This window comes from Paramormyrops kingsleyae, chromosome 8 (assembly GCF_048594095.1).
Source record: "Paramormyrops kingsleyae isolate MSU_618 chromosome 8, PKINGS_0.4, whole genome shotgun sequence".
NCBI classification, from domain to species: domain Eukaryota; kingdom Metazoa; phylum Chordata; class Actinopteri; order Osteoglossiformes; family Mormyridae; genus Paramormyrops; species Paramormyrops kingsleyae.
In genome coordinates this window covers 38819937-38845652 of record NC_132804.1, presented here as the reverse complement: position 1 = coordinate 38845652, position 25716 = coordinate 38819937, and the positions used below count along the sequence as shown (strand labels likewise).

At 39.1% G+C, this 25716-nt stretch overlaps 1 protein-coding gene across 29 annotated transcripts in view; it reads left to right on the top strand.

Annotated features, from left to right (window-relative positions):
• Positions 1–25716, top strand: part of nfasca (neurofascin homolog (chicken) a) — a 133113-nt gene that overhangs the window by 83523 nt on the left and 23874 nt on the right. For 17 of the 29 annotated variants that reach the window (XR_011992748.1, XR_011992749.1, XM_072715806.1 and 14 more), the window contains 21 exons: positions 569–586; positions 980–1085; positions 1852–2048; positions 2534–2656; positions 4742–4912; positions 7269–7328; positions 14352–14463; positions 14737–14921; positions 15057–15188; positions 15449–15592; positions 15741–15852; positions 16077–16243; positions 16381–16528; positions 16833–16957; positions 17541–17585; positions 21371–21472; positions 21652–21849; positions 23084–23154; positions 23453–23675; positions 24531–24646; positions 25235–25445. Coding sequence is in view for 27 of the 29 variants with exons in the window: in XM_072715806.1 (XP_072571907.1) it covers positions 569–586; positions 980–1085; positions 1852–2048; positions 2534–2656; positions 4742–4912; positions 7269–7328; positions 14352–14463; positions 14737–14921; positions 15057–15188; positions 15449–15592; positions 15741–15852; positions 16077–16243; positions 16381–16528; positions 16833–16957; positions 17541–17585; positions 21371–21472; positions 21652–21849; positions 23084–23154; positions 23453–23675; positions 24531–24646; positions 25235–25445 (2766 nt within the window). In the remaining 2 variants the exon portion in view is untranslated. The remainder of the gene's footprint in view (positions 1–568; positions 587–979; positions 1086–1851; positions 2049–2533; positions 2657–4741; positions 4913–7268; positions 7329–14351; positions 14464–14736; positions 14922–15056; positions 15189–15448; positions 15593–15740; positions 15853–16076; positions 16244–16380; positions 16529–16832; positions 16958–17540; positions 17586–21370; positions 21473–21651; positions 21850–23083; positions 23155–23452; positions 23676–24530; positions 24647–25234; positions 25446–25716) is intronic. The other 12 variants (XM_072715825.1, XM_072715824.1, XM_072715813.1 and 9 more) reach the window with 8 other exon arrangements.

Here is a 25716-nt window from a genome sequence, read left to right as displayed (position 1 = left end):
TACTCCTCATACATTTCCTACCCTTAATGATGTGATATGATTGATTTGAAGGAGTAGTGTAAGTACAAGAGTGTAGATTTCACAAGTTAAAATTGTTTTCCTTTTTTAAGTAACAGGCATTTGTGTAATATTTGTGCCATTGAAGAATGCTAATAAAGGACTTTTCACTGGAACATGGAGGGCACAGATATCAAGGGTTGGGTTGATGTAGCAGATATGCCTGTTGCTTGTTTTGTTAATATATGATTTTAACCAACAAAATTTTTTTCAAGCTACATCTGGCTTCCAGTGCATTCCTAAGATAAATTCATCTGTCTTCAGTGTTTTAGCAAGCAGAGTGAAAGGTTGGATTAGGTCTTTTGTCCAAAATTCAAAATCTATGCATTATTGCACAAATTGCTAATGCAAAAACATGAAATATAAAAACCATATGTGTTTGGAAATGTCTGACTATGCAAACCTAAAGCAGTACACTAATTGACCTGTATATAATTTTAACCCATGGTTCTTTAACACTACTCATCTCCTCACTCTTCTCATTGTCTCTGGCTCCTCTGAAATTTAACAGCAAAGATCCAGCAAGACCGTAAGTCCTAATTAACCTTTATTAATCCGCATTGTTTTCATTACTTGTCATTGAATCTACCAAGTGTATTCAGTGTCATGAATCCAGAAAAGTATGCATCTTCATTCAAGTGTATGAAGCAGCATTTTTTATTGGTGACTGCAAGTAAATTTTGCATCAGTTGGACAGAGAAGGAGCAAAATGAAAAGATAACATGCATTTTTTAAATTTCTTAGATACATTTTGTAAAGTATGTGGTCTCCATATCTGAAATATTCTGACCAAAGTTAACATATTTAATTATCAAAAGTATAACTCAAATATCAATGTCTGGGGTGAGTCTCACTTGGCATGTTATCAGTATCATGCATGGGCAAGCCCAGAGCAGCTAATTGACACTCTGTTCACCCGCAGTAAAGCAGCCCCCTACTATTGTCAAGCAGTCTCTGAAGGACTACATTGTGGATCCTAGAGATAACATCATCATCGAGTGTGAGGCCAAGGGGAATCCTGTACCAGTGTAAGAGTAAACAAAGGGCTGCTGTACCTCGTTCCCTGTGCTGCCCTCTCTCTCTTGTCTCTCTCTTTATCTCAGCAAGCTCTCTATGTCTCATGCTCTCTTCACACCCATGTTACTGTATACCACTCTTTGTCTCTGTTTTCTCTCCTAATCCAACTATAATTGGAAATAATGGGCATCAGGCCATGCACAAACACTGAAGAGCATTTCAGAAAATGTGAACCTCCGGGTCAAGCCCAATGGACTACCGTTCCTTATGTGTACACACACATGCGCATGCACACGCATAGACACACACTTACACAAGGCCCCGTCTAATGGAATATCCAGGTGAAACTGGCACATGCAGCTACAATGTGCTTTTGTATTCTGTTGCATAAGTCTTTGACTAGCTAAGAACATTGGCACCATTCAAAAGGAATTTGTTCCCCCTATTTAGTTGTTTACATAATGCAGCCATTGTAGTATACTATGTATTATACTGATGATTATTAGAACATTTTCTAGTTTTATTGTTTATATTGAATGCACATTTGCTTTTTATAAAATTATTTTCAGTACCTTAAACATCCTTGATAGTGTTTTATTGTGCATTTAAATATTTGATAGCGGTGTTGCAATATTCATCAGTGTGACCAGATTATGGAAGTTACTGAGAACAGGTGGGGAATGTTTAAAGCAAGAATGTATTATATTACAGTTCACTTACTTACAATGTCCTTGAGGATACAGTATGACCTAAAGGGTCTGTATTTTTTTGTTGCAGTTTCTCATGGCGTCGGAATGGCAAGTTCTTCAATGTAATGAAAGACCCTCGTGTGTCAATGCGCAAACGGTCTGGAACACTGGAAATTAGCTTTCGCAGTGGTGGGCGTCCCGAGGACTACGAGGGGGAGTACCAGTGCTCTGCCTCCAATGACTTTGGCACAGCAATCTCCAACAAGATCCTTCTCAGAGTCTCGAGTATGGAAATTAACAGTTGTCCATTACAGACACATGTTCATGAATCAGTTGTGTTACCTTTCATCATAAACTTTCTGAAACAACCATCAGCCTAGGGATAGCACACATGTGCAACATCATACATTTAGTGATAAAAAAGCACACAAACATAATAATAATAATTTAACCTTTATTGTTCATCATGGGGAAATTTTTTTTAACGCTCCATCAACTTGCTCTTTGTAGAAGAAGCTGTCTGTGAAGGGCAGCCACCTGTTGGGGCACCAAACATAGATATCATTGAACATTTTCAACAAACCATCAATGAATTACATATAGAACACTCATTTAAAGAGCAGTTAAGACTGCTGCAGTTAGTGTTCTTACCTCTTGTTAGAACCCTACAGATTCGATTTTGTTATTTATGTAAAACTTGTGGTGAATCTCCTTTATATTGATATGGGGGATTTTAATGAAGTATTCTGTTCGATTTACATCTGTAACAGAGTCTCCACTATGGCCCAAAGAGGTCCTGGAGCCAGTGGTTGTCACTGAGGGATCACCATTTGTACTGACTTGCAACCCACCTCCTGGGCTTCCGCCACCCCATACCTTCTGGATGAATAGTGGTAAGTTCTGTTCCCCACCTTCCTTTTCTGTATCCATCTTGCAATTCCTTTTAGTGCTGAACCAGTTTAGCACACAGGGATAGCCCAGAAAAGGCTGAGTTAGCTCTACTAAGGCCTTTACAGTATTGTTTGTTTGACCCTCAACACTGAAACTGCAGAATCTTGGGATCACTAGGACAGTGCTCTTTATCCTTAAGCTACCAAGGCACAATCACAGTGTTAGAACATCAGTCATTCAGAGATTTTGTTCTTTTCCTTTTAAAAATTATGGGTATGCGGGAATTGTGCTTATATATCATGTACAGTCATTGACAAAAGTCTTGTCACATAAGGACATAGTAACTTAAAAAGGCATATAACTTTATTTATAATCAATCAATTGTTACGATAAATGGATCAATTTAATGCCAAGGACTTTCACATTAATAACTGGGTGCAAATAAAACAGTCAAAAAGTGTCCTGATGTTCACAGCTTGTTAAAGTCCATAACACCTGTTTTTGCAAGGACAAAAGTCTTGTCATGTCTTTTAATGATTCAACCAATCACAGATTTGAGGTTCTCCTGTGACAAATACTGTAATTAACATAATCCCAGGTGTGTATAAAAAGATCCCCAGCAAGCCAGACCTTCACTTGAAGTGCAACCTGACTTCTGACAACATGCCAAAGATTCAACCACAGACCAAGTCTGCTGAGGTGTCAGACGTCATTAATGTATCCAAACTTCAAGTGGAGAGGATTAAAAAAAGATATGAAGAAACTGGTGATGTTCATGACAAGCCCAGGTCAGGCAGACCACGTAAGACAACTCTTCGAGAGGACCATTTGTTGCTTCGAAAGTCCAGGGCCAACCCTTTTTCAACTGCAGTAGAGCGACATCAGAACTGGTCACCAGAAACCGCTGTGTCTACCAGAACAGTTTCTCGAATTCTCGCACGCAGTGGTCTCCATGGCCGAATTAGTGCACAGAAACCAGCATTAATGAGAACACAACAAAAAAACCGTGTTGAATTTGCCAAGGCCCACAGCTTGCAGCAAGGATGGACAATGGCAAAGTGGCAGAAGGTTGGTTTTTCTGACGAATCATCCATTGAACTGCATACCAAATGCTGAAAATACTGTAGAAGACCTGTTGGAACCTGCATGGACCCAAGATTCACCCAGAAAACAGTCAAGTTTGGTGGAGGAAAAATGGTTTGGGGTTACATCCAGTATGGGGGTGTTCGAGAGATCTGCAGAGTGGATGGCAACATCAACAGCCTGAAGTATCAAGACATTCTTGCTGCCCATTACATTCCAAACCATAAGAGGGGGCAAATTCTGCAGCAGGATGGCGCTCCTTGTCATACTTCAGCCGCAACATTGAAGTTCCTGAAACTGACGAGGATCAAGGTGCTCCAGGATTGGCCAGCCCAGTCACCAGACATGAACATTATTGAGCATGTCTGGGGTAGGATGAAGGAGGAGGCTTGGAAGATGAAACCAAAGAATCTACATCAATTCTGGGAGTCCTGCAAGACTGCTTTCTTTGCCATTCCAGATGACTTCATCAACAAGTTATTTCAGTCATTGCCAAGACGTATGGATGCCGTCCTCCAAGCTCATGGAAGTCATACATGTTATTAATTCTTTTTTCCAAGGCATCATGACTTTATGTTCTGATGTTATTGTAGCATGTTTGTGTATTCTAAATAAAGTATATGTATAATTTCTACATTATTTTTGTATATGACAAGACTTTTGTCCAGGCAAAAGTTGACCTTTTTGTCCTAATTACATGACAAAACTCAATGAATGATGAAAAACTTTATTTTGGTATAATAAGCATAATCTAGAGGGCTTTGCCTTTCTTATAAGCCATTTCTGATTCCAACTGATTAACTACAGGTCAAGTTATTATTTATTGTTCCTACAACTTGGTTAAGTGACAAGACTTTTGTCAAGCACTGTATGTAACACTATAGCACTCTACAGCACAGTATTCCGCAAACTGAGACAGAATAATGTGTTTTTTTATTATTTATATGTAGTTCTGACATTATTGGTAGCATAATTTCAGTCTGATTCTATCAATTTATTTAAAGCCATGCAGCCTATCACTCAGGACCAGCGGGTGTCCATGGGGTTGAATGGTGACCTGTACTTCTCCAATGTCCTGGCAAGGGATGCTGCAACAGACTACAGCTGCAATGCCCGATTCTTATTCACCCATACCATCCAACAGAAGAATCCTTTCACGCTCAAAGTGCTCACAAGTGAGTCTTGGCTATTATACCTCATGCATGACTGCTTATTTGTAGCTGAATACTGAATGTTGATGCTTTGGCTGTCTGTATCCACAGGATCTGTAGACATTCTTCTACTTTTTATGGTGTCTTTCAGTGACATGCAGATTGCATGTGATGTATGGCCATCTAGGGGTATTTCCTTGCTATGGCAGTTTACATCACAGAAGTCAGGTTCTAAGGATTATCTACATTTGTATGTTGACTGTATATTTATTTGCATGTAAAGGTGAGCTATCAATGACATAGAGTATAATAATAATACACCAGGGACAGTTCAGTGACTTAGTGGACAGCAATACATTTCACTCCTCCATAATGACTTGGATTTCCTCCCACATATTGAAGACATGCAGTTTGATGAATTTCTGTCTGTCACTCCATGGTGTTTGACTTTGAGTGTGTGCCCTTGAAGGGCTGACATCCCCTGCTTGCATGCAGTGCTTCCTGCAATAGGCTCTATGTACATTGCAGCCCTGCACTTGGTATGTAGTTACCACTCCAAGGAAAAGGTACAAAGGTGACCATTTGTGGTGTGTGGTTGTGTGGGAAAGGGGGTGTGATACAGGCTACATCTCTGGGGAAGAGGCTGTAGGCCGTTGGTACATATCCTGATGGTCTTGTATCATTTTCCCTATGGGAGAGGAGCAAACAGTTTGTGGTCTGGTTGGGTTGAGTTCTTGATAATGTTGCTGGCCATCTTACATAAATGTCTAGCATAAACTGTATCTAGATGAGCAATGAGCTCTATTGTTGTTGTTTTTTTCTCTGGAAGTCTCCCTGTGGCATTTAAGGTGCATTTTGCCAGGAAATTCTGATCGGCTAAAAAATAACTATGGCTATAGCGGTGTTTTTTGCTGCAGGTATATACTCGGTAGTAGGAATTTGGATTTGATGGGATATAGACAGAATTGAATTCATTATGATTGTTATGATGCAGTCTTACTTTTAAATTCTTAAACAGCAGGTAGATGGTTTGTTCATTCTAGGGCTGCTACTAAAGACTATGAATTAATTTATAGACTATTTTACTGATTGGTTGATTAATCTAAACGATTAATTTTCCTCCAGAAAATCAAGTTTACCATTTAAGTTAAAATTTTTATTTTGACAATAACAAACTGTTGTTATTGCAGGGCTTTAGATAATGGATGCTGGCACCATATGGACGTTATTTTTCACCCACAATTGGATAAGCAGATTAATAGTATATATATTAATATTGTGATGTCCAAAAGTAAGTAATCTGTATAAATTCGACCTATATTTATGCTTATTAAATTCGTTTAGCAAAGTACCACGTGCTACTGTTTTGGTAAATCATAGAAGCGATAAGCACTGAAGCCGCAGTGAAAAAAGGGACAGCTTTTTTAAAAGAGGAGAAATTGTGGATGAACAACGTTAAAATATGTTGGTGGTGTGGCCATACTTTTTGCTGATTTAAATCTGGCACTTTTTTTTGGTAAATATAGTTTTCATTTGACAAATTATTTTCTTTTATTTAGTGTCTATTTTTGTTTCACTTTTAGTTTACGGTAATGACACTGGTCCCAATAAGCCCAGCATGCATGAACACATACACCGGCACCATCAAGTGTGGTGTAGAATAAGCCCAGATTTTTGCCTAAACATTTCTCTAACATTCATTCAATGAAGATTCTAAGGTAGCAGGCAGAAAACTGTATGGCTTTAATAATGAGTACATTTAGCAGCTACAAGAACAAAAGATATTTAAAAAGATCCAATCACTTGAGGCTATAGCCCCGAATATTTTAGCCCGATGACAATCTTTCTTCAAAATAAAAAAAGTCAAACCCCAGGTAAACTTAACTTAGCCCCTGATCTTTTAAATAGCTAGAAAATCCCCTACTCTGTACAAATGGTAATTTAATAAACATGAATAGACAACAGGGTGGTTTTGCCCTTTTCTGGCGGTCCATCCAGAATACTGTTTGTGTGTTTCCTTCTTCAGGTGCTTGTGCATAGCGCTAGTGCCGCCATGATATGCCATTGAAATTCTGCACAGTGTACAAACCACTTCTTTATTTAGTGGTAATTTGAATCACTCAGATGATTGCATATCAAAGGAAAACAATTGTTGTAATAAACTGAATCATTTTAGAAATCATAAAGGTAATTCCATTAAAATAATTTTAAAAAGATGCATTGATTTTAAATATTGATGTCAATGCATTTTCAGCATTGACTAATTACAGCAGCCCTAGTTTATTCTCTTGAAAAAAACACCTCATTCATGTGCACAGTTGTTTGAGTGTTGGTTTTGCTCCTTTGGCTGTTGATGGTTTTGGTGTTGAATGTGTTACAGAGGAGACCTATAACGACACATCAGGTGTTTCTTCTCTCAACCAAACTGACTCATACAGTGGTGAGTCTCTGCATCATTTTCCAGATAAAGAGACTAACTACCTAGCACCTTATAACCTGCTCATTGCCCTGAGCTCTAACCAGTAGTTCTAACCATCCAACCAAGCACCCAGACATAACCTAGCAGCTGTGAGAAAGATCATTCCCAGAAACTCCCACCAAAAATGCTTTCATATTTGCCAGCTACTGGTGTCTAGCGAATATAGCAAGACTTATATCAGCAGTCCAGCTGTACCTTGAATCATTTAGATATTTGGGAGGAAGTTCATTACTCATTCAATACTGCACACAAAAATAGTAAATATATATTTTTTTTACAAAAATACAAAAATAGTGGCACAAATAAACCTAAAATCCAGTCAGTTTTACAAGGTACCTGCATATCTGTCAACTTGGGGCTAGTGTGTAGCTCAGTGGGTTAGGGATCTGTGGATGGCTATGGTTTCAAATCCTGTAGCATGCAGAGCAATAATATAACCTGAGTAATTACACAATAATCATGTCAACTGCTCCAGGGGTGCTGGATGCTGGCTGACCCTACATACTGACTTTAAAACTTTCTCTCACCTGTATATGTACATTTGTGTTTGTCTCTTACATGGAGAGTAAGATAGGATGTACAAGAACTCCCCAGTTTCCTTGCAGAATTGAATAAAGTACCTCTTCTATTCTAAGTTCTCAAGGGCAATAGCTGTCATCTTACATTAAAGAAAATAATAGGAACCAGCTTAAGACAGAATGAGACCTTTCGCTGGCCACAGTTAGCCAGCCTTGGCCCAGTGAGGGCTTTGAATCCATTTGATTCTGTCCATGCAGATGTGGGTCTTGTGTACAGCATAAGGCCCCATCATCAGCACACTTCCAAAGCATGCCTCAGCCTCCTCTGCCTGGAAAAAGACATGGGCCATTGAGGCCCAAAGACAGGCTACATTGTGTGTGGCACTGTTGGTCCATGTGCAACTGCTAAACACACAGTGGCCAAGTCTTCCTACATGCCCCTCAAAGGCTTGAGACAATGACGCCCCAACCCTAGCCTCAGCATAATATATGAAAGCTGTGTCTGAAGAATGGCTAATTTTTGAAGCTTTTCTTAACACCTCTAACAATAGGCATTATTATTCCCCTTACAAGGACGAGGGAGTCGTGCAATGCTAATAATCTAAGCGTGCACATATTTTCATCCTTACAGTCCCACATCACTATAAAACTTTTTTGTAATATTAATTATAGAGTTCATATTAATCTTATATTATACAGTTCATATTAACCTCATTTTTTTTGTCTGGTTCATAAAAAAACATTTGTCTTTCTGGTAAGAGTTCAATTATAGCCTGCATTTGCGGTGTGTTGTACAGAACGTGAAGAAATTTTGTAGTTTATTGTATAAAGCAGTCAGGTAGACACATATCACTGTGTTCCTTTAGGCATTTGCTGCATTGTCAAGCTATCAGATGTGCAATTAGTGTATTTAACAGAGTATGTTTACTTCTAGTATGCATATTTACTAACACTCCCATTCTCTACATAGTTTATCCAGGTGCTGTTCAGTTTATCACACCAAAATTAGATTTCTTTTTCCTCAATGTTATCTTTTTAAAAATGGCACCAAAGGAATTCACAACTCGCCTCATAGCAATAAGCCACCAGTCAACCAAGTACCTCTGAGTCTGAAAGCACATTTTTTTGTGAAACAAATCAGTGATGATAATTTTTTACTAATTTCATAAAAGTGTTACAACCCTTCTGTGTCTAGGAGTATGAACATAAAAACAATGCATAAGCACACATTGTCTGATTCAAACAAAAAGGCTGCGTAATTTGATCAAATTTAAGAAACACCACAAGCACAAGTGGCTTATAAATATATACTTGCACAACTCCATTTCTAATCAAACAATGAAGAAAATGATACAAAACAAAAAGCACTCACTCTCACTGTCTGATACAAAAAGAGGACACAACTTATACAAAAATAACATAAAAATAAAATAAAGATAAGCAATACAAAACAAAGGTCATATACACAAGTACGTATATGCACAAGTATATAAGTTTTAAGGTAGCAAGTCTGCATCACATAATATTATGAGGCTTTGAAGTACACGTCAGGTACAAAGGGCAGTTTCAGATGAAACCTCGCTTAGTTTGTAACTGGTGACAAAAGAAGTTTCATTCCCCACAGAGATCCTCTATTGTTTCATTTGCAGTTTCAAACCAAACTGAAGCACTGCGCATTATGGGTTGCATAGTGATAAAGTTACAGTCGAGGTTTGCGTGCATCTTTTTTTTTTTTGGCGAAAGTTCTCTATCAAGATGTGTGTTGTATTAGACTTAATCGCAGCCTCATTTAGGCACTATACAGTAAAACTGAATTGGGCTCAGTGTCACCAGTTCTACTGTATTATAATCAACGCATGCTTATTATTTTTGCAAAGTTGCTAATACTGTAAGTGTTGTCACTCAGAATGTTTTAAGCTTGTTTCCACATTTATAGTACTTACTTCTTAAGGCAGTTCAAAGACTGTTGAGAATGTGCTGAGTAGTAGCTGTGATAGTCAGCTCCAAAAAAAAGACATGGTGAATTGTAACTGGTAAATTTAATGCTTATATGTTATTAATACACATATTCTATAATGTGCTGATCCTTGGTAGTATAGTGGTTAGTTTCCCTACTTGTCACTCGCAGGCCTGGGGTCTGATTCTCTCATCAGCTTCTGCTAAATGAAAAATAGATGTAATTTAATGGCTCATTTAATAAATAGAAAAATAGAAACAAATGAACAGAAGTAAAAATAAGATAGAAATTTATTACAATAAAACACAAAACAACCAGCAGTGAGTTGAAACAAAGACAAATCAAAGGTACTACTGAAGGTAGCTAGAGAATAGAAATGAGTCCTCAGCCTCGTTTTACACAGTTCAGTTGTAGGTGACTCCTTTATGTAATACAGTTAATAATTCCACAGGCGAGGTACAGCAGCTGCAAAAGCCCTGTCTCCCTTAATTTTACACCTAATATGAGGGACCACAAGAGACAACTGACCAGAAGATCAAATCTCTCTGAAAGGTTAGTGTAAAACACACATTTCAGATAAACAGGCAGGAGCATACCCATGAAATAATTTATAAAATAGCAACAAAATTTTGAAATCAGTGTGACAACTGATAGGCAGCCAATGTAAAAAAGCTAGTACAGTGGTACCTCGGTTCTCGAACTCACTAGAACTCGAATTTCTTGAAAGTCGAACAAACCAGTTTGAACTAGAACTCGATCTGAATATCAGAAGTCGAACCGTGAACGCTGACCTAATATAAATTGTACGCGCCAGGAAATGAGTCATACTACAATGCAATTCTTACTTGAATGCCTTCTTCACAGACTGGACGATTAACCAAATAAAGCAGCGCGATATTACAGTAACTAACAATAAATAAACCACTAACTTACGTGTACTATTAGAGCATTTATGTCATTTATTTAAACTTTATTTCACCAGGTAAATTAACTGAAAACCAGTTCTCACTGCTTTACGTGATATTTGGGAGAAATAGCAGATTACGCATCGGAACTGCCTGGGATACAAACGTCATGCATGTAACTAAACTCTTCAGCCAATAAGGGCAAAGGTGTGTTGTCACGGAGGCGGTTCCAGTTTGTGCAGCCGGGTGAGAGGTCGCAATGCATCTAACCGTAATGCATTGCGTCACGATCAGAATGCGTTGCTTTAAGCCAGCGCTGTAAGAAAGTCGAACGCACCCAATGAGCGGACTGAGGAAACAAACTGAAACGCGAACTAAATACAGAGGACTAATAACGACAACTATAAACAGCTGATCACATGGGTATCCCACACGAGGCTAACGAGGGGGCGTGGCACATGGAAGGAGCAGACAATCGGGGCAGGACAGGGGTAATGGGATAATGCTGCATTCCATTTACCTCGGGATCCGATTTTCGGATTCCGATATTACGTCACATCTGCTAAAAACTCGGGAAAACCGAGTCGGATACATTCTATTTGCCACAGAAGTAGCAATACCATGGACCCATATGAAAAGGCAAGATTTTTTGCTTAGCCGGACAACTTGTCGGATTTAAGGTACCTCAGTTTAAATGGCCTTTATCTTTGTTCACTTACAATTAGCCCGAACTACCTTAAATCCGACAAATAATTTGACTAATCATAAAATCCAATTCTAGCCCGGTTAATTGCCATTGTTAGCAATATCACTTGATAACACATTACGCGCGGTGCTTCACGTATAAAACTCCGTAAGAACACGTCCACAGAAAAGTTGGACGGTATAGTGTGTGCGACCGATTTAATGAGCCATAAATGAGAAATAGTGCTTAAACAGGATAAAACTACAACTTTACCTTCTGTTGATAAAGGGCGCAGCCATCTTGGATTCTGAACTTGGGATCCTCTGCGTTATCCGAGATATTTCTCGGATCTCCGAGAAACGGGAGCGCGCATGTCGTCACTTCCGGCTTCAAAACTCGGAATCCAAGTTCCAAGGGCAAATGGAATGCACCATAAGATCTTTATCGTTTTGGAAGCCATTAAGAAAAAAATGCTCTTCTTGTTTTATCCTGCTCATTTTGTGTTTAAATGGTAAAAAAATAAATAACATATTTAGGTGTCATTTTGGGGGGCCGGGAACCAATTAATTGGTTTTGCATTATTTCTTATGGGAAAAATTCGATCAGAGCTCGAACTTTTTAGGATTCTATCCAGAGTCCAGAACGGATTAAGTTCGAGAACCGAGGTACCACTGTATTGGAGAAACAGAATCAGACTTTCTTGCCCCAACCAAAAAACAAGCAGCTGCATTCTGAACCAACTGTAACCCATGTATCACGGATTTACTGATCCAAGAATACAATGAGTTGTAATAATCAAGCTGAGAAAACATAAACACATGAGTAGCTTTCTCAAGATCTCTAGAAGATAAAAAAAGGCTTGACCTTTGCTGAAAGATGGAGCTGCAAAAAACTACTCTTGACTACAGAGTTAATCTGTTTCTCAAAAGTGGTTTCTTTCAAAAATAACTCCAAGATCCGGACCTGAGGTTTACAAAAAACAGAGAGGGAGTTCGAAGACCAATATGAGCCTTGGCTGGAGAACCATTTCACATGTTTAAGAAATGCAACCAAACTAAATAGAATAAGACCACCTAATCAGAACTGAACAAAATCTAAGCAGAATTAGAATTGCAACTGCCACAATGATATTGTCTCTACATTACAAAGTCAACTGTAATAAGACTGGTCTTTTTTTATCTGGAGAAGTAGCCAGTCCTTTCCTTGAGGGAGGTGGCACATCCTTCTGGTGGGCAAATCAGCAGTTCCCTCACAGGCTATAAGCTCAAAATGTGTGAAAGGCTAGTCTAGTCAAAGCTCTTATGACCAGGGGTTGTAACACAAGATACAAGTTAAACCACAATATTAATGATACAACTTCCTTGAACATATTGTTTTTATAAAGTGTGCAGTAAACTTAGTTATTTAGAATTAAACTAGAACACATATCTATATCAAAGGACCCTTCCCACCCTGGACATCATTTGGAGTTGCTGCCCCCTGGTAGATGGTTCAGGTCCATCATTTCACAGACAAACAGACTAAAGAAGAGCTTATACCCCAGAGCCATACATGAAATGAACACTATCATTTGATGCCACTATGATGCCAACCTGGGGTCTACAGCAACCTTACTGCAGTATTCTAATTTATTGTGTTATTCTAACATATGTTATTATGTCATGTTTTGTGTGATGTCCTAGGTCTAATAATTTTCATATGTCAGTTTTTGTCACTATGCTTACTTTAAACAACGCTGCAATGTTTACATCCAGCTGCACTTTTTCTGTATTAATCGTACTGGTAATTGCATTTATTGCACCTTACTCTTCTATTTATGGTCTACAATGAGTTTATGCTAGTATTTATTATGTTCTGTGTGATGTTTTATATCCTATTGTTCATATTACTTGTTTGTGTGAATGCACAGATTGGACTGCTGCTAAAATTTCATTGAACTCTGTACAATGGCAATAAAGGATCTGAATTTGACTCTGAATCTGAGATGTGCAGGGGAAGCCTCAAGTATATAGGATTGTTGAAGAATAAAGATGAGAACCAGGAATCAGGAACCAAGAGGACTTAAGGAGGCAGAACTTAAAATAAGAGCAAACTGGTATCAGAAATCCAGCCGATATATTATACATAGGTTCTCACAAGTATATCCATGTTGTCAAGAAAACCCCACAAAAAAACTGAGAAAGGCTTGCTGTTCAACTCCTTGACCCAGTACTTCCAAGTCAAGCAAAATTACAGGGATAGTTTTCATTATTCTTTGAGTGGGCAAATGTTAGTGTCTATGGTCAGGTAACATAACCCTCCTGTCAAGGAGCAATTCTTGACAGCCTCAGAGGAAAAATAAAAATAAAAAACTAACACTAAACAAGCAAATGTGTACAAATGGCTCACGAACAAAATGTGCAGGGGATGACTCAAGTGTGGAAGATTGATGAACATAAGAGACTGTAACCAAGAGAAAATTGACCAGGAGGTAGGAACCAGGAAATAGGAACTGACAAGTAAGCAGGAACCAGGGAAAAGCAGCAAATAGAATTCCTGCTAACTAGGAATTTGGAGATGGCAGTCCAAGCTACTGTGGACTAGTAGACAGGACCCAATCTGACAAAAAAACTATTAGAACCTGAAATCTGAGCAGCAACTTGCTAGCATCTGATGATTCTGCCAGAGCCTCAACAACAGCATAAAATAAGAAAAAAATACCCTATTAAAGACAGTCAAAGAAAGATTCCTTAAAACACCTGAATCAACTTAATGTTTAATATTTAAATGTGAACATATAATCTATGTCAATTATTAGTTATGCAGAAAATGCATTAACACAGATTGAGCATTACAAAATAGAGATGTCTGGAGTGATGTCTTTGGCCTCTCTGTTGGTACTGACCAGTGATTTGTTTCTTTTTACTGTTCTGTCCTTAGCCCGTGGGGTGGCTGAGACTACGCCCACATTCTTGTCTCCAACAGGATCATCTAGCTCCAAGATGGTTCTACGTGGGGAGGAACTGTTACTGGAGTGCATTGCTGCTGGATTGTAAGTTCCTGCTTTTGCCATTATGTTCTGCTGCTGTGTGACATCAATACCTCACTGAGCACAACAACATAAACACATATGTACAGATAATATTACTAGTATACTATATCACAAAACATTGCAAAGTACCTACACATGGTACTCTGAATTATATATGAAAATTTTTGCTGTGTATGATGGGTGAGGTTCAAGTTATTTAGGATTTATGAGACTTATTTTTACTTAGCTGACATTTTTTCTGTGTCAGAAAAGTATTCTACTGTCTTCCTGTAGCCCAACCCCAAATATCAAATGGTTTAAGAAGGGTGGGGACCTGCCTGGACAGAAGGTGAAGCTAGAGAATTTTAACAAAACATTGCACATTGTGAGCGTATCTGAGGAGGACTCAGGGGAGTATATCTGCATGGCCAACAACAAGATAGGCAGCATTCGTCACTCCATCTCTGTACAGGTCAAAGGTCAGTCGTTTTTACACCTGTTTTATGATGCTGTTATGTTATCTCAGAGTAAGACATATAAATATACACAGTGGTAAACTAACAAAACAGTGTCTAAATACTAATTTGACCAGTTTTCTGTTATCTGCTTTATAGCTGCCCCCTACTGGTTGGATAAGCCACAAAACCTGGTTCTGGCTCCAGATGAGAGTGGCCGGCTGGTATGCCGGGCCAACGGCAACCCCAAACCCAGCATCCAGTGGCTGGTGAATGGAGAAGCCATTGAGAGTGTGTGTCATGGAAAGGATTACCTATAGCACTGCACTAGTTGTTCACTAGTTGTTCACTCATTGTGGAATTCTCAGAAAATGTTCTGTCGAAATACAGATTATCTAAAAACACACATGTAAAATACTGCAGAGGGTCCCTTTTTGAATGATGGACTTTGTTGAAATGGCTGTTTTACATATAATCATATATAATCAAAGTTAAAATGAATTAATTGTGATTAAGGTACAAAAAAATGGAACATCTCATCCTCCTTTAAGGTTCCCTGCCAAATCCAAGTCGGCAAGTAGTGGGTGACACTATCATCTTCCGAACAGTGCAGATCGGCAGCAGCGCAGTGTACCAGTGCAATGCCTCCAATGTGCACGGCTATTTGCTGGTCAATGCTTTTGTCAACATTTTAGGTGAGACAGAAGAATATTTGAGGGCCAGGATATGCTTAAAGTAATGAAGAATGTGGGGAAAAGGGAGTATATTCTGAGTAATTAAATGTAAGGGCCGGTAATTAAAATGGGTCTGCATAACCCCTCAGTTTGTTCTTAATCTGTACAGATATGGCGCCACGGATGCTTGGCCCTAAAAACCAACTCATCAAGGTGACTGAGAATAACCGCACTTTCTTGGACTGCCCGTACTTTGGCTCACCACTTCCAGAACTACGCTGGTGAGATTGATATTGTGGGTTTTGTTAGACACTACCAGAATGAATTCACTAGATTTTCTACAGAGCATCGGAGTAATATGTAGATTAATTTTGAAATAATGGCACAATATTGCAAAGGTATTTTATTCACTCTGATCGTTCAGATTTGATAATGATGTCTTACGGTAATTTACTTTTGTATATGCATGCTTTATTTCCTACATTTGTTTGTGTGTGGGATGCAGGTTTAAGAATGGGCAAGGCAGTGGCCTAGATGGTGGGCATTACAAAGCCTATCTGAATGGCACCTTAGAGATAAGTCGTGCCCGGGTTGAAGACCAGGGTACGTATACCTGTGTAGCCAGTAACATCCTTGGAAAGGCAGAAAACCAGGTTCGGCTGGAGGTCAAAGGTATGTCTCATGGAGAGATGCTCAGATATTATCTGATACCACTGTTTTAGATACAAAGTATGTAAAATTTGCATATATGTAATATAAATGCTTTAATGTATGTCTTTTGAGTATATTGGATCTTCGATCCATTTTAGAGCCCACACGGATTGTTCGTGCCCCAGAACACCAGACAGTGAACCGAGGAAGTGTAGCCCGCTTTGACTGTCGGGTCAAGTATGATGTCAGCCTTCCAATTGCTGTTACCTGGGCCAAGGATGACAAGCCCCTTACGATTGGATGGAGGTGATGACTTATAGTACATTGATCATCAGTGACCCTGTTTTATTTTGGGAAAACAGAGGCTGTTTAACAAAACCTATGCACACCAACTAATTATGTACATAACATAGAACAGTGTTCAATTAGCTTATAGTTTGAGTGGAGTTAAATCATTCCACTAAGTGAGTACTTCTGTATCCTGATTTAAAAAGTTAGATAATTTTGCCCTTAATCTTGGGAACTATCAAAAGAACGTTATTAGCATATTGATTTCCTAAATCCCACAGTCTTAGCTGCTGATTATTCTCTTTCTTGTTTCCTGTGCTAGGCTGAAGAAGGAGGAGGACTCCCTTTCTATCTTCAATGTTCTTGATTCGGATGAGGGGACTTATTCATGTACTGCCAAAACTGAGCTGGATGAAGACTTCGCATCTGCTCGCCTCACCGTTCTTGGTATCAGTATATCTGTATTCGTTTGAGGCTACATAAATGTGCAAACACTCAGATAATCATACAGATAATCACACAAATAGATGTTGTATATGTATGCAGCATGATTATGCTGAAATATTTGAATAGTTTGCAGCTGATAGAAGTTTTCCCTGGTGAACTCGTTTTATGACTTTTTAGTGAATTGAGTTTGTCAAAAAATTGTATGTATGAAAATGCATATTTAGTATTTTATTCAGTTGAATAAGCATATAAGTTATTACACTCAACCCTCCATTCCCAGCTATTATCATAGAACTAAAATCTTCATACTGACATCTTTCAATAAACCATGTCATTATTAATTTTCCTATTGTGTAACAGAATCATTTTCAAAGACACTGACAACTCTGTTGGTAAATTGACTTCATACACCTTGGATTTTAATGACCCCAAATTGTGTTGTGTCATGTTGATGGTTCCTGTTGTGTTGTCTGTCTAAAATCAGTCGTGTGTGTATGTATTTATGCATATATACACACACACACGCACACACACACACACACACACACACACTAACCCTTTGAATTGAACCTTTGTTACACAGGTTATGATTCCTTTCCGTCTTCAAACCGTAGTGCCCTTGTACCAGGTAACATTCTTTGCACTTACATCTGTCATTGTTGTGATTGGTCTCAATAATTCATAGTGCATGTACTTATTGGGCAGTGCCTTGGACATTATTGGGACACATTGTTCCCCAGATATAGAATACCTGTCATTGAAATACAGACTTTTTACCGAGGGACTTTACTAATGTGATAATCACGGCTGTTTACATACCACCTCATACCAATGCTAAGCTAGCCCTGAAGAAACAGTATGATGCTATTAACAGTCAGCTGACCCAGATGGAGATGTGATTGTGGCAAATGAAACAGAACTATAGACGGTACTGCCCAAATTCTGTAAAAATATAACTTCCCACCCAGAGACAGAAACATCCTCGACCAAGGGTGCATAAATATTCCTGGGGCATAAAAAGCCACCCCAGACTATCGGACCACATCTCAATGATGAAGATCCCTGCATACAAACCTCTGATCTGCAGAAGAAAACCAGCTATTACAACTGTTCAAGTCTGGAGAGACGAAGCCACATCACGACGGCCGGCCTGCTTTGAGATTACTGACTGGCATGTGTTTGGACAAGGACCAGACTTGGAGGAATGCACTTCATCTGTGTTAGCCTACATAAATTTCTGCAACCTGACCACCAAAACCATCAAAGTGTTTTCAAACTGGAAGTCATAGTTGGACAGAAAAGTAAGGTCTAATACTTGCTCAAATGGTAAATGGACTGCATTTATATAGCGCTTTTCTACTCCTACGAGTACTCAAAGCACTTTACAATTTATGCCTCACATTCACCCATCCACACTCACATTCATACACCGGTGGCAGAGGCTGGTGGGGGTGGGGTTCAGTGTCTTGCTCAAGGACACTTTGATGGGGTCAGAAAGAACCAGGGCTCAATTGCCGAACGATAGCACTACCTCCTGCGCCACCATCTTCCCCAAGGTATGTGATGCTGCCTTCAAGACAGGAAACACGTTAGCCTACAGAAGTGCCCATACAGAACTAATGAAGGACATCAGAGAAGCCAAATGGAGGTACAAAAAGCACATTGAGGGGCATTTTGAAAAACAATCCCCACAGTATTTGGAACAGTATTAAAATCATGACAGAATACAAGAACAGTACCACACAGATCAGCGAAGATGCTGCAGTACCTGACACTCTTAACCAGTCCTTTGCCTGCTTTGACTACCAAAACAATACAGTTGGAGCTCAAATGGCACCACACAAAGCATGAGCATGTATTAGTCCTACAGCAGCACCAGGTGAGATTCACTCTGATGAAAATAGACACCAACAAAGCAACAGGACCAGACAGGGTCTCAGACTGCATACTGAAAGTTTGTGCTAATCAGTTAGTAGGGGTGTTTAACAGCATTTTCAATCTCTTCCTAAAATTTATGATCATCGTTCCTGTGCCCAAAAAGTTAAGTGCTTGAATGAGTACAACTCAGTTTCCTTAACCCCAGTTGTCATGAAGTGCTTTGACAGACTTATGGTAGCATACATTAAGACCATCATCCCAATGAATCTGTACAATCACCAGTTTGCTTAGTGGGCTCTTTTGTGGGTTTTTCATTGACAGAGGATGCTGTCTCTATTGCACTTCATTGCAACACATAAGAATGATATTCATTAACCTTAGCTCTGATTATAATACATTATTACCTCATAAACTGGTACAGTCATTACTGGGAGGATTGATTATGATCATAACGGGACACAGCCTTTTATTTATATTTTATTAATACAACCCGATGTTTATAACTCATTATTAAATCTGGCCATCAGATCAAGCTTTCATTTTCCACAGAATAAAAAACAATGTAACATTAATCCCACTAATAAGTGCTGCTATGTTTCACTGCCAGCACTGGCAATATATGAAAACGCAACCAAAAAGGTATTCAATCTTACTGAGGTGCAAAAACAATTCCATATGCTTTGTCTCTTTTCGCGCACTTCCGTGCAACTTTCATGTTAGCGCCGATGCTTGTGGTCAAGCATTCAGCAAGTAACTGCTGTAAGCGCCTCCACAGTAGTGTCTCCGAGGAATTGCAATCGGACAGAGTTTCAATGATCTCGCTCATACACTCTTGCATATACATTCACCTCTTGCATATACAGAAAACACCACAAATACTGTACATACACACCAATTCTTGCTCGCTCCAGGTGTTTCATGTAATATATGACAATGGGTTCAGCCACTATATGGGGGTATATTTGGGCATAAATGAGGGGCCATTTTGTGTCTAGTTATAAAATTTAGTCGTACTGTCTCCAAAAATGGTCGCAAAATGACGTGTTCCTATAACGTTACTTTAGACAACCAATTATCAATGACTTTAGATCTTTACACAATTTGCTGCATGATTATTAGCTCACAGACAGAGAGATTTACTGTTTGGGTATCAGAATGTGGCATACTGAAAAAGAATTAGTTTTTCAGTCCTTGGTAGAATCTCAGCATTTTGGTCGATACCACAAAAGTACCGAAGTACAGTACTCAGCCCTACTCATGGATCCTAGATTTCCTCACCAACAGATCACAACATGTCAAAATAAGAAATCATACCTCTTGAATCCTCATACTAAACACAGGCACGCCACAAGGTTATGTGCTCAGTCCAGCCCTCTTCACTGTATTCACCCATGATTGCACCCCTACCCACTCCTCTAACATTGTAATGAAGTTTGCTGATGACAGCAATATAGTGGGACTCATATCTAACAACATGGAGACATACTACAGGGAGGAGGACGAACATCAGGTTGAGTGATATACAGACAACTATCTGGTCCTGAATACCACTAACATCAAAGCAATCATTGTGAACTTCAGGTGATCCAAAAAGACCACCCATTCCCCCCTCCATATGAAGACGTGGAAAGGATCAACATATTCAGACTCCTGGGATTTCACAGTATTCACCTATTGTGGTCCCTTAACACTTCCCATCTGGTGAAGAAAGCTCACCAGAGGCTCTTCTTAAGCAAACTCAAATAAGCCAAATTTCCCCCTCAGCTCCTGGAAAACTTTTATCACAGCACCATAGAGATCACCCTCTTCCACTGTGCCATGGTGTGGTATGCCAGCTGCACCTTCTAAAACAGAAAAGACCTGGCCTAATGTGACAAGAACTGGTCAGAGAATCATAGGAGCTATGCTTCCGAATTTGAACACGGTATATGTTAGCTACCTGTGCAAGAAGGCTACTAACATCAGCAAAGACCCAACACACCCTGGATACAGTCTACTTGTCACCTTGCCATCAGGATAGAGATGTAGAGCTATCAAAGCTCACACTAAGACTGAAGAAAAGCTATTTCCACAGAGCCGTCGTTTCCATCTCCCTCATAGTTATTTTGGAAGGAAATATATTCCATTCAGCATTCTCCATGCATCCCTTACTACATAATGCAGTTGGATACTTTTATTATTATTATATTTCATTTTATTATTATCATATTATTATGGAGTACTATAGAGACAATACACAGCATTGTATTAATGTAGCAACAGTACTTTAATCAAATTCACTTTGATTGTGCAATGTCTTCAGACTGTACTATTTTTAATTGCTGGCCTTTGAATACTTTTAGGTTGTACATTATCATGAATGCATTTTGTTTTAAGTAAATTCATCTTAGTACCTACTGATTTCTATCTGCATGTTGCCACAGACAATTTTGTTGTAAACATACAATGACAAAGTCCCATCTTATCTCATATCATCTTCTAATACTTTGATCAGCTGTGAATGACCATATGGAATAAAAGTTTAAATCCTTACAGACCGCCCAGATCCCCCTAAGGACCTAGAACTATCAGACCCTTCAGAGCGAAGTGTCCGACTCACCTGGATCCATGGAAATGATAACAACAGTCCCATTACAGGTAAGACCTTCCCTTCTCAATTAAACTCAATGCTGTTTTTCCTCCAACCCCTAAACATATCTTTAACAAATTATGAAAGCCTGCCTTTATTCTTCTAGTGACAGTGCTAGTGATAGCAATACTCCTTTATTTACTTTTTTTTTGTCTTTTTCACCCCACATCCTCCAACACTTCTCCAGAGTTCCTCATCCAGTTTGAGGAGGGCCGCTGGCAACCTGGAAAATGGCAGAATTTGTCAAGTTGCCCTGGTGACCTCAACTCTGCCATATTGCACCTGTCGGCCTTTGTCAACTACCAGTTCCGGGTTATTGCCATCAATGCCATTGGCTCCAGCCAGCCGAGCCGCCCATCTCCACGCTACCAGACCAGTGGAGCACGTATGTTAGCCACCTGGGAACAAGATTGGGAAAAGGGGAGTTTAGTGAAAACTGTGGGTGAACTTTATTTCAAACATATACACATAAGTGTTTTAGTGCGGGGAAGCTACTATAAAAAAGGCCAATAGGATTTTGGGGTATATCCCCAGGTGTGTGGAGTTTAAGTCAAGGGAGGTATACAATTCCTTGGTGAGACCTCACCTAGAATATTGTGTGCAGGTTTGGTCACCACTTAAAAAGGACATTGCGTCCTTAGAAAAGGTGCAGCGTAGGGCCACAAGAATGATTCCTGGAATGTCATACGAGGAAAGGTTAGTTGAGCTAAATCTGTTCAGCCTCAAGCAAAGGAGACTGAGGGGGGACATGATCCAGGTCTATAAGAGTCTAACAGGTTTGGATGCTGTTCAACTGAATAGTTACTTCAGCATTAGTTCAAATACAAGAACTCGTGGCCATAGGTGGAAATTAGCGGGAGAACATTTCAAACTGGATTTAAGGAAGCACTTCTTTACACAGCGTGTAGTCAGAGTATGGAATAGTCTTCCTGATAACGTAGTGCAAGTTGAATCCTTGGGTTCCTTTAAATCAGAGCTAGATAAGATTTTAACAACTCTGAGCTATTAGTTAAGTTCTCCCCAAGCGAGCTCGATGGGCCAAATGGCCTCCTCTCGTTTGTATAGTTCTTATGTTCTTATGTTCTTACTGTGCTCAAAGAAAGTCTTGTGAGGCTTGCTTAATTTAGGAAAAAATATTGCAACTATATTGGTTTTAAAACAAAAATCATTACTTTATTCATTTTTTTACAAAAATAAATCACATAAACAACTAGTGGTTTTAAGTAAAACATTAATTTCAAAGAGCACTGAATTGAATCCCAAATTATAGTTCTAAAAGAGCTGTTCTGAGTTAAAAAGTTAATTGACAAGCAGACTCATTGAGTGATTTTTAATTGGTAACACCTTTACACTAAGAAAAAACACTAAACACTTTTAATATCCCTTTGAGAGCTAATGACTACAATTGCAGTCAACAGTCAAAAAACTATAACACTTAATAAACAGAAAATGTCGATGTGGAAGACATGCAGATATGTTAAACATTGCTTGTCAATCGACTTTTGCTATGAAACCCATGAATATGCAACATTTTTACTGAATTAAGCACTGTATATGGGGTGTGTGTGTATGCAAGTTGCTTCCAAGAAAATCACACGAGCATGTTTTGATTGTTGTAGCACCAGATGCCATCCCTGGTGAGCTCCAAGGAGTGGGCACAAAAAAAACAAACATGGAGATCAGCTGGGAGGTAAGACATCAATAATTAAACTGTGGATGATTTTACTATCCTAAATTGTAATAGGATTAATCTTACAACATATAATTCCGAAACAAAATTATGTAACTCCTTTAGTCTTATATTCCACAAATTTAACATTTTTGTTATTTTATTATGGTAATATTATTTACATCTGCCTAGCGATGATAAGGTTAAGGTGCTTGTAAACTCTATTTTCTTTTTTTGTAACAGTTTCAAAAGGATCATAGTTAGCAGTGAGTGACAAAGTATTCTTTGTTGGGCTGGCCTGGCATTTATCTCTTCATAGCCTCTGCTAGACATGGAGAGGAATGGACCTAACCTGCAATATCTGGTGTCATGGCGTCGTAAAGATGTGCCAGAGACCTGGAGAAATGCTACCACCAAATTGTCCAAGCATGTCATCCACAACACCAGCACTTACGTACCCTATGAAATCAAGGTCCAGGCAATCAACGACTTTGGGCTTGGTCCAGAGTCCAGCGTGGTCACTGGCTACTCAGGGGAGGACCGTGAGTTTTATTGTTTTCTGTCACACATAGCTACACAATCTCATATGTATATTAATATGTCTGTCACAAGTGAGGACCACAATGACCACTTCCACAATGACCACATCATGCTCAACTTCTGAAGCTGTATGTCACATTGCTCAGACCTTATAAGCAGACAATAAACATACTCAGACACAAAACATAAAGCCTTTTATTTTATCATTATTATTATTATTACAGTATTTTTAAAACAGTTGGTTTACACCAATGTTTTATTACCAAACCCCAAGCAAAACAACAATGCATCACTACAAACCACATACAAATGTTCATTTTGCTTACTGGTCAGATATGTCTGTTCCAGAAGCAAGAAAGTAAATACAGGAAGAAGGTCCTGTATCCTGGACTATGCAGTTGAACATCTCTCATATTTATGTACTGATACCTCCATGCAGAGCACACTTGGCTATGGGAGCCATTTAGCTCAAACTTGTGGAGTACACCTGGAAGTTGGGTTGCTAGGTCGGATCACGTTTGCACCACAAACAAACTGCTCCAGAGTTCGTTTGGGAACCAACCGAAACCACCTCCTCTTAATGGTCTCCGTACAGTTGTTTTGGTCTGCACCTAAGTGCAATTACTGTGTTTACAGCTGCCCAAAAGAATCACACCAAGGGGGAAATCGAACCAGTGTCTATTTTAAATGGACTGAAAGGTGCTGGCATGAAAACACCCTTAATTGCATCTTAGCTGTTTCAGTACTGCTCCAAAGTCTTGACCCTGTCTCCCGGCTGTCACAGCTACATGTTGCTCTGTTTAGAGGAGGATTAATGACCATGCGTACCACAACAGTATAAGTATTGCTTCTTCTAGGTCCCATTGCACCCCCCGCCAATCTACGTGTATCTGGGATTGACAGCACGACAGTGACTTTGCACTGGTCTCCTGTAGCTCCCAACACCATCATGGGTGCATTAAAGGAATATAGGGTGAGTCCCCATTTGAAACAGTCTGAATTTTTAATTTATGTCTGTGTTTCATTGCATGAACATAATGCATTTTTAAGTATAATTATTCAGACTTAATCTTTAATGCAGTTTCATTTTTATACAAATACACACACACACACATATATATGTGTATAAGCCACTTAAAATGACCTTTTTCTCAATGGCCCAACAGTAAGCTGCCATTGCAGGCCTGATACCAGCCACATACTGGAGTCCTTAACCTTGTGAGATAATTAGCATGTGTGGCTTCTTGATCTTAGTTTCAATCAATAAAAACTCATAGAACAATAGTAGTTGAAATCCATTTTTTGTAATAAATGTTTACTCTGTAATAAAATCTCTCTTCTGAAAAAGGGTAAAAAAAATAATTTGGTAAGAGTTTCCACCATGGACAAAAACACTGAAAGAATTCAATTTTAATTAGTCCACCGATGACCAGTTAATGTACTGTATTCTAAATGCTGCTCTACATCCTGATGCCGCATAGAGTTATGGGGAGAGCAGCATGGATTATGTCATCCCTGTTCTGAGGGGTAAGGAAACACTGATAAAGTTGCTTCTATTCAGGTGTACTACTGGAGGGAGAGTAGCATTCTGAAAGGCCTGCATGTGACCAAGGAGAAGAAGACCAAGGGCTTCAAAAACAGCAGCCCACAACCCTCGGGTATCCTGACAGGGCTTGTGCCCTACAGCAACTACAAGATGTATATGGTTGTGGCCAATGGCCAGTATGAGGGGCCACACAGCAACACCGCTGAATTCGCAACAAAAGAAGGAGGTATGAGGGTATGGTGGATTGGGTTTAATCTAGGGGCATCTAAATTCATTGGCCTCAACACAATTCAAACATTTCATATTCAGATTACACAATTCAAATTAAATATAAATATATAACCAATGGGAACAGTATTAACCCTCTGGGGTCTAGAGGTAGGGAACACACTTTCACTGACTGGGGCATGGTCACACATTTCATTGAATATCATAATTCATGGCAATTAAATTATTTGTTATATATTTGTTTTGGCATTAAACTCATCTTAATCTTA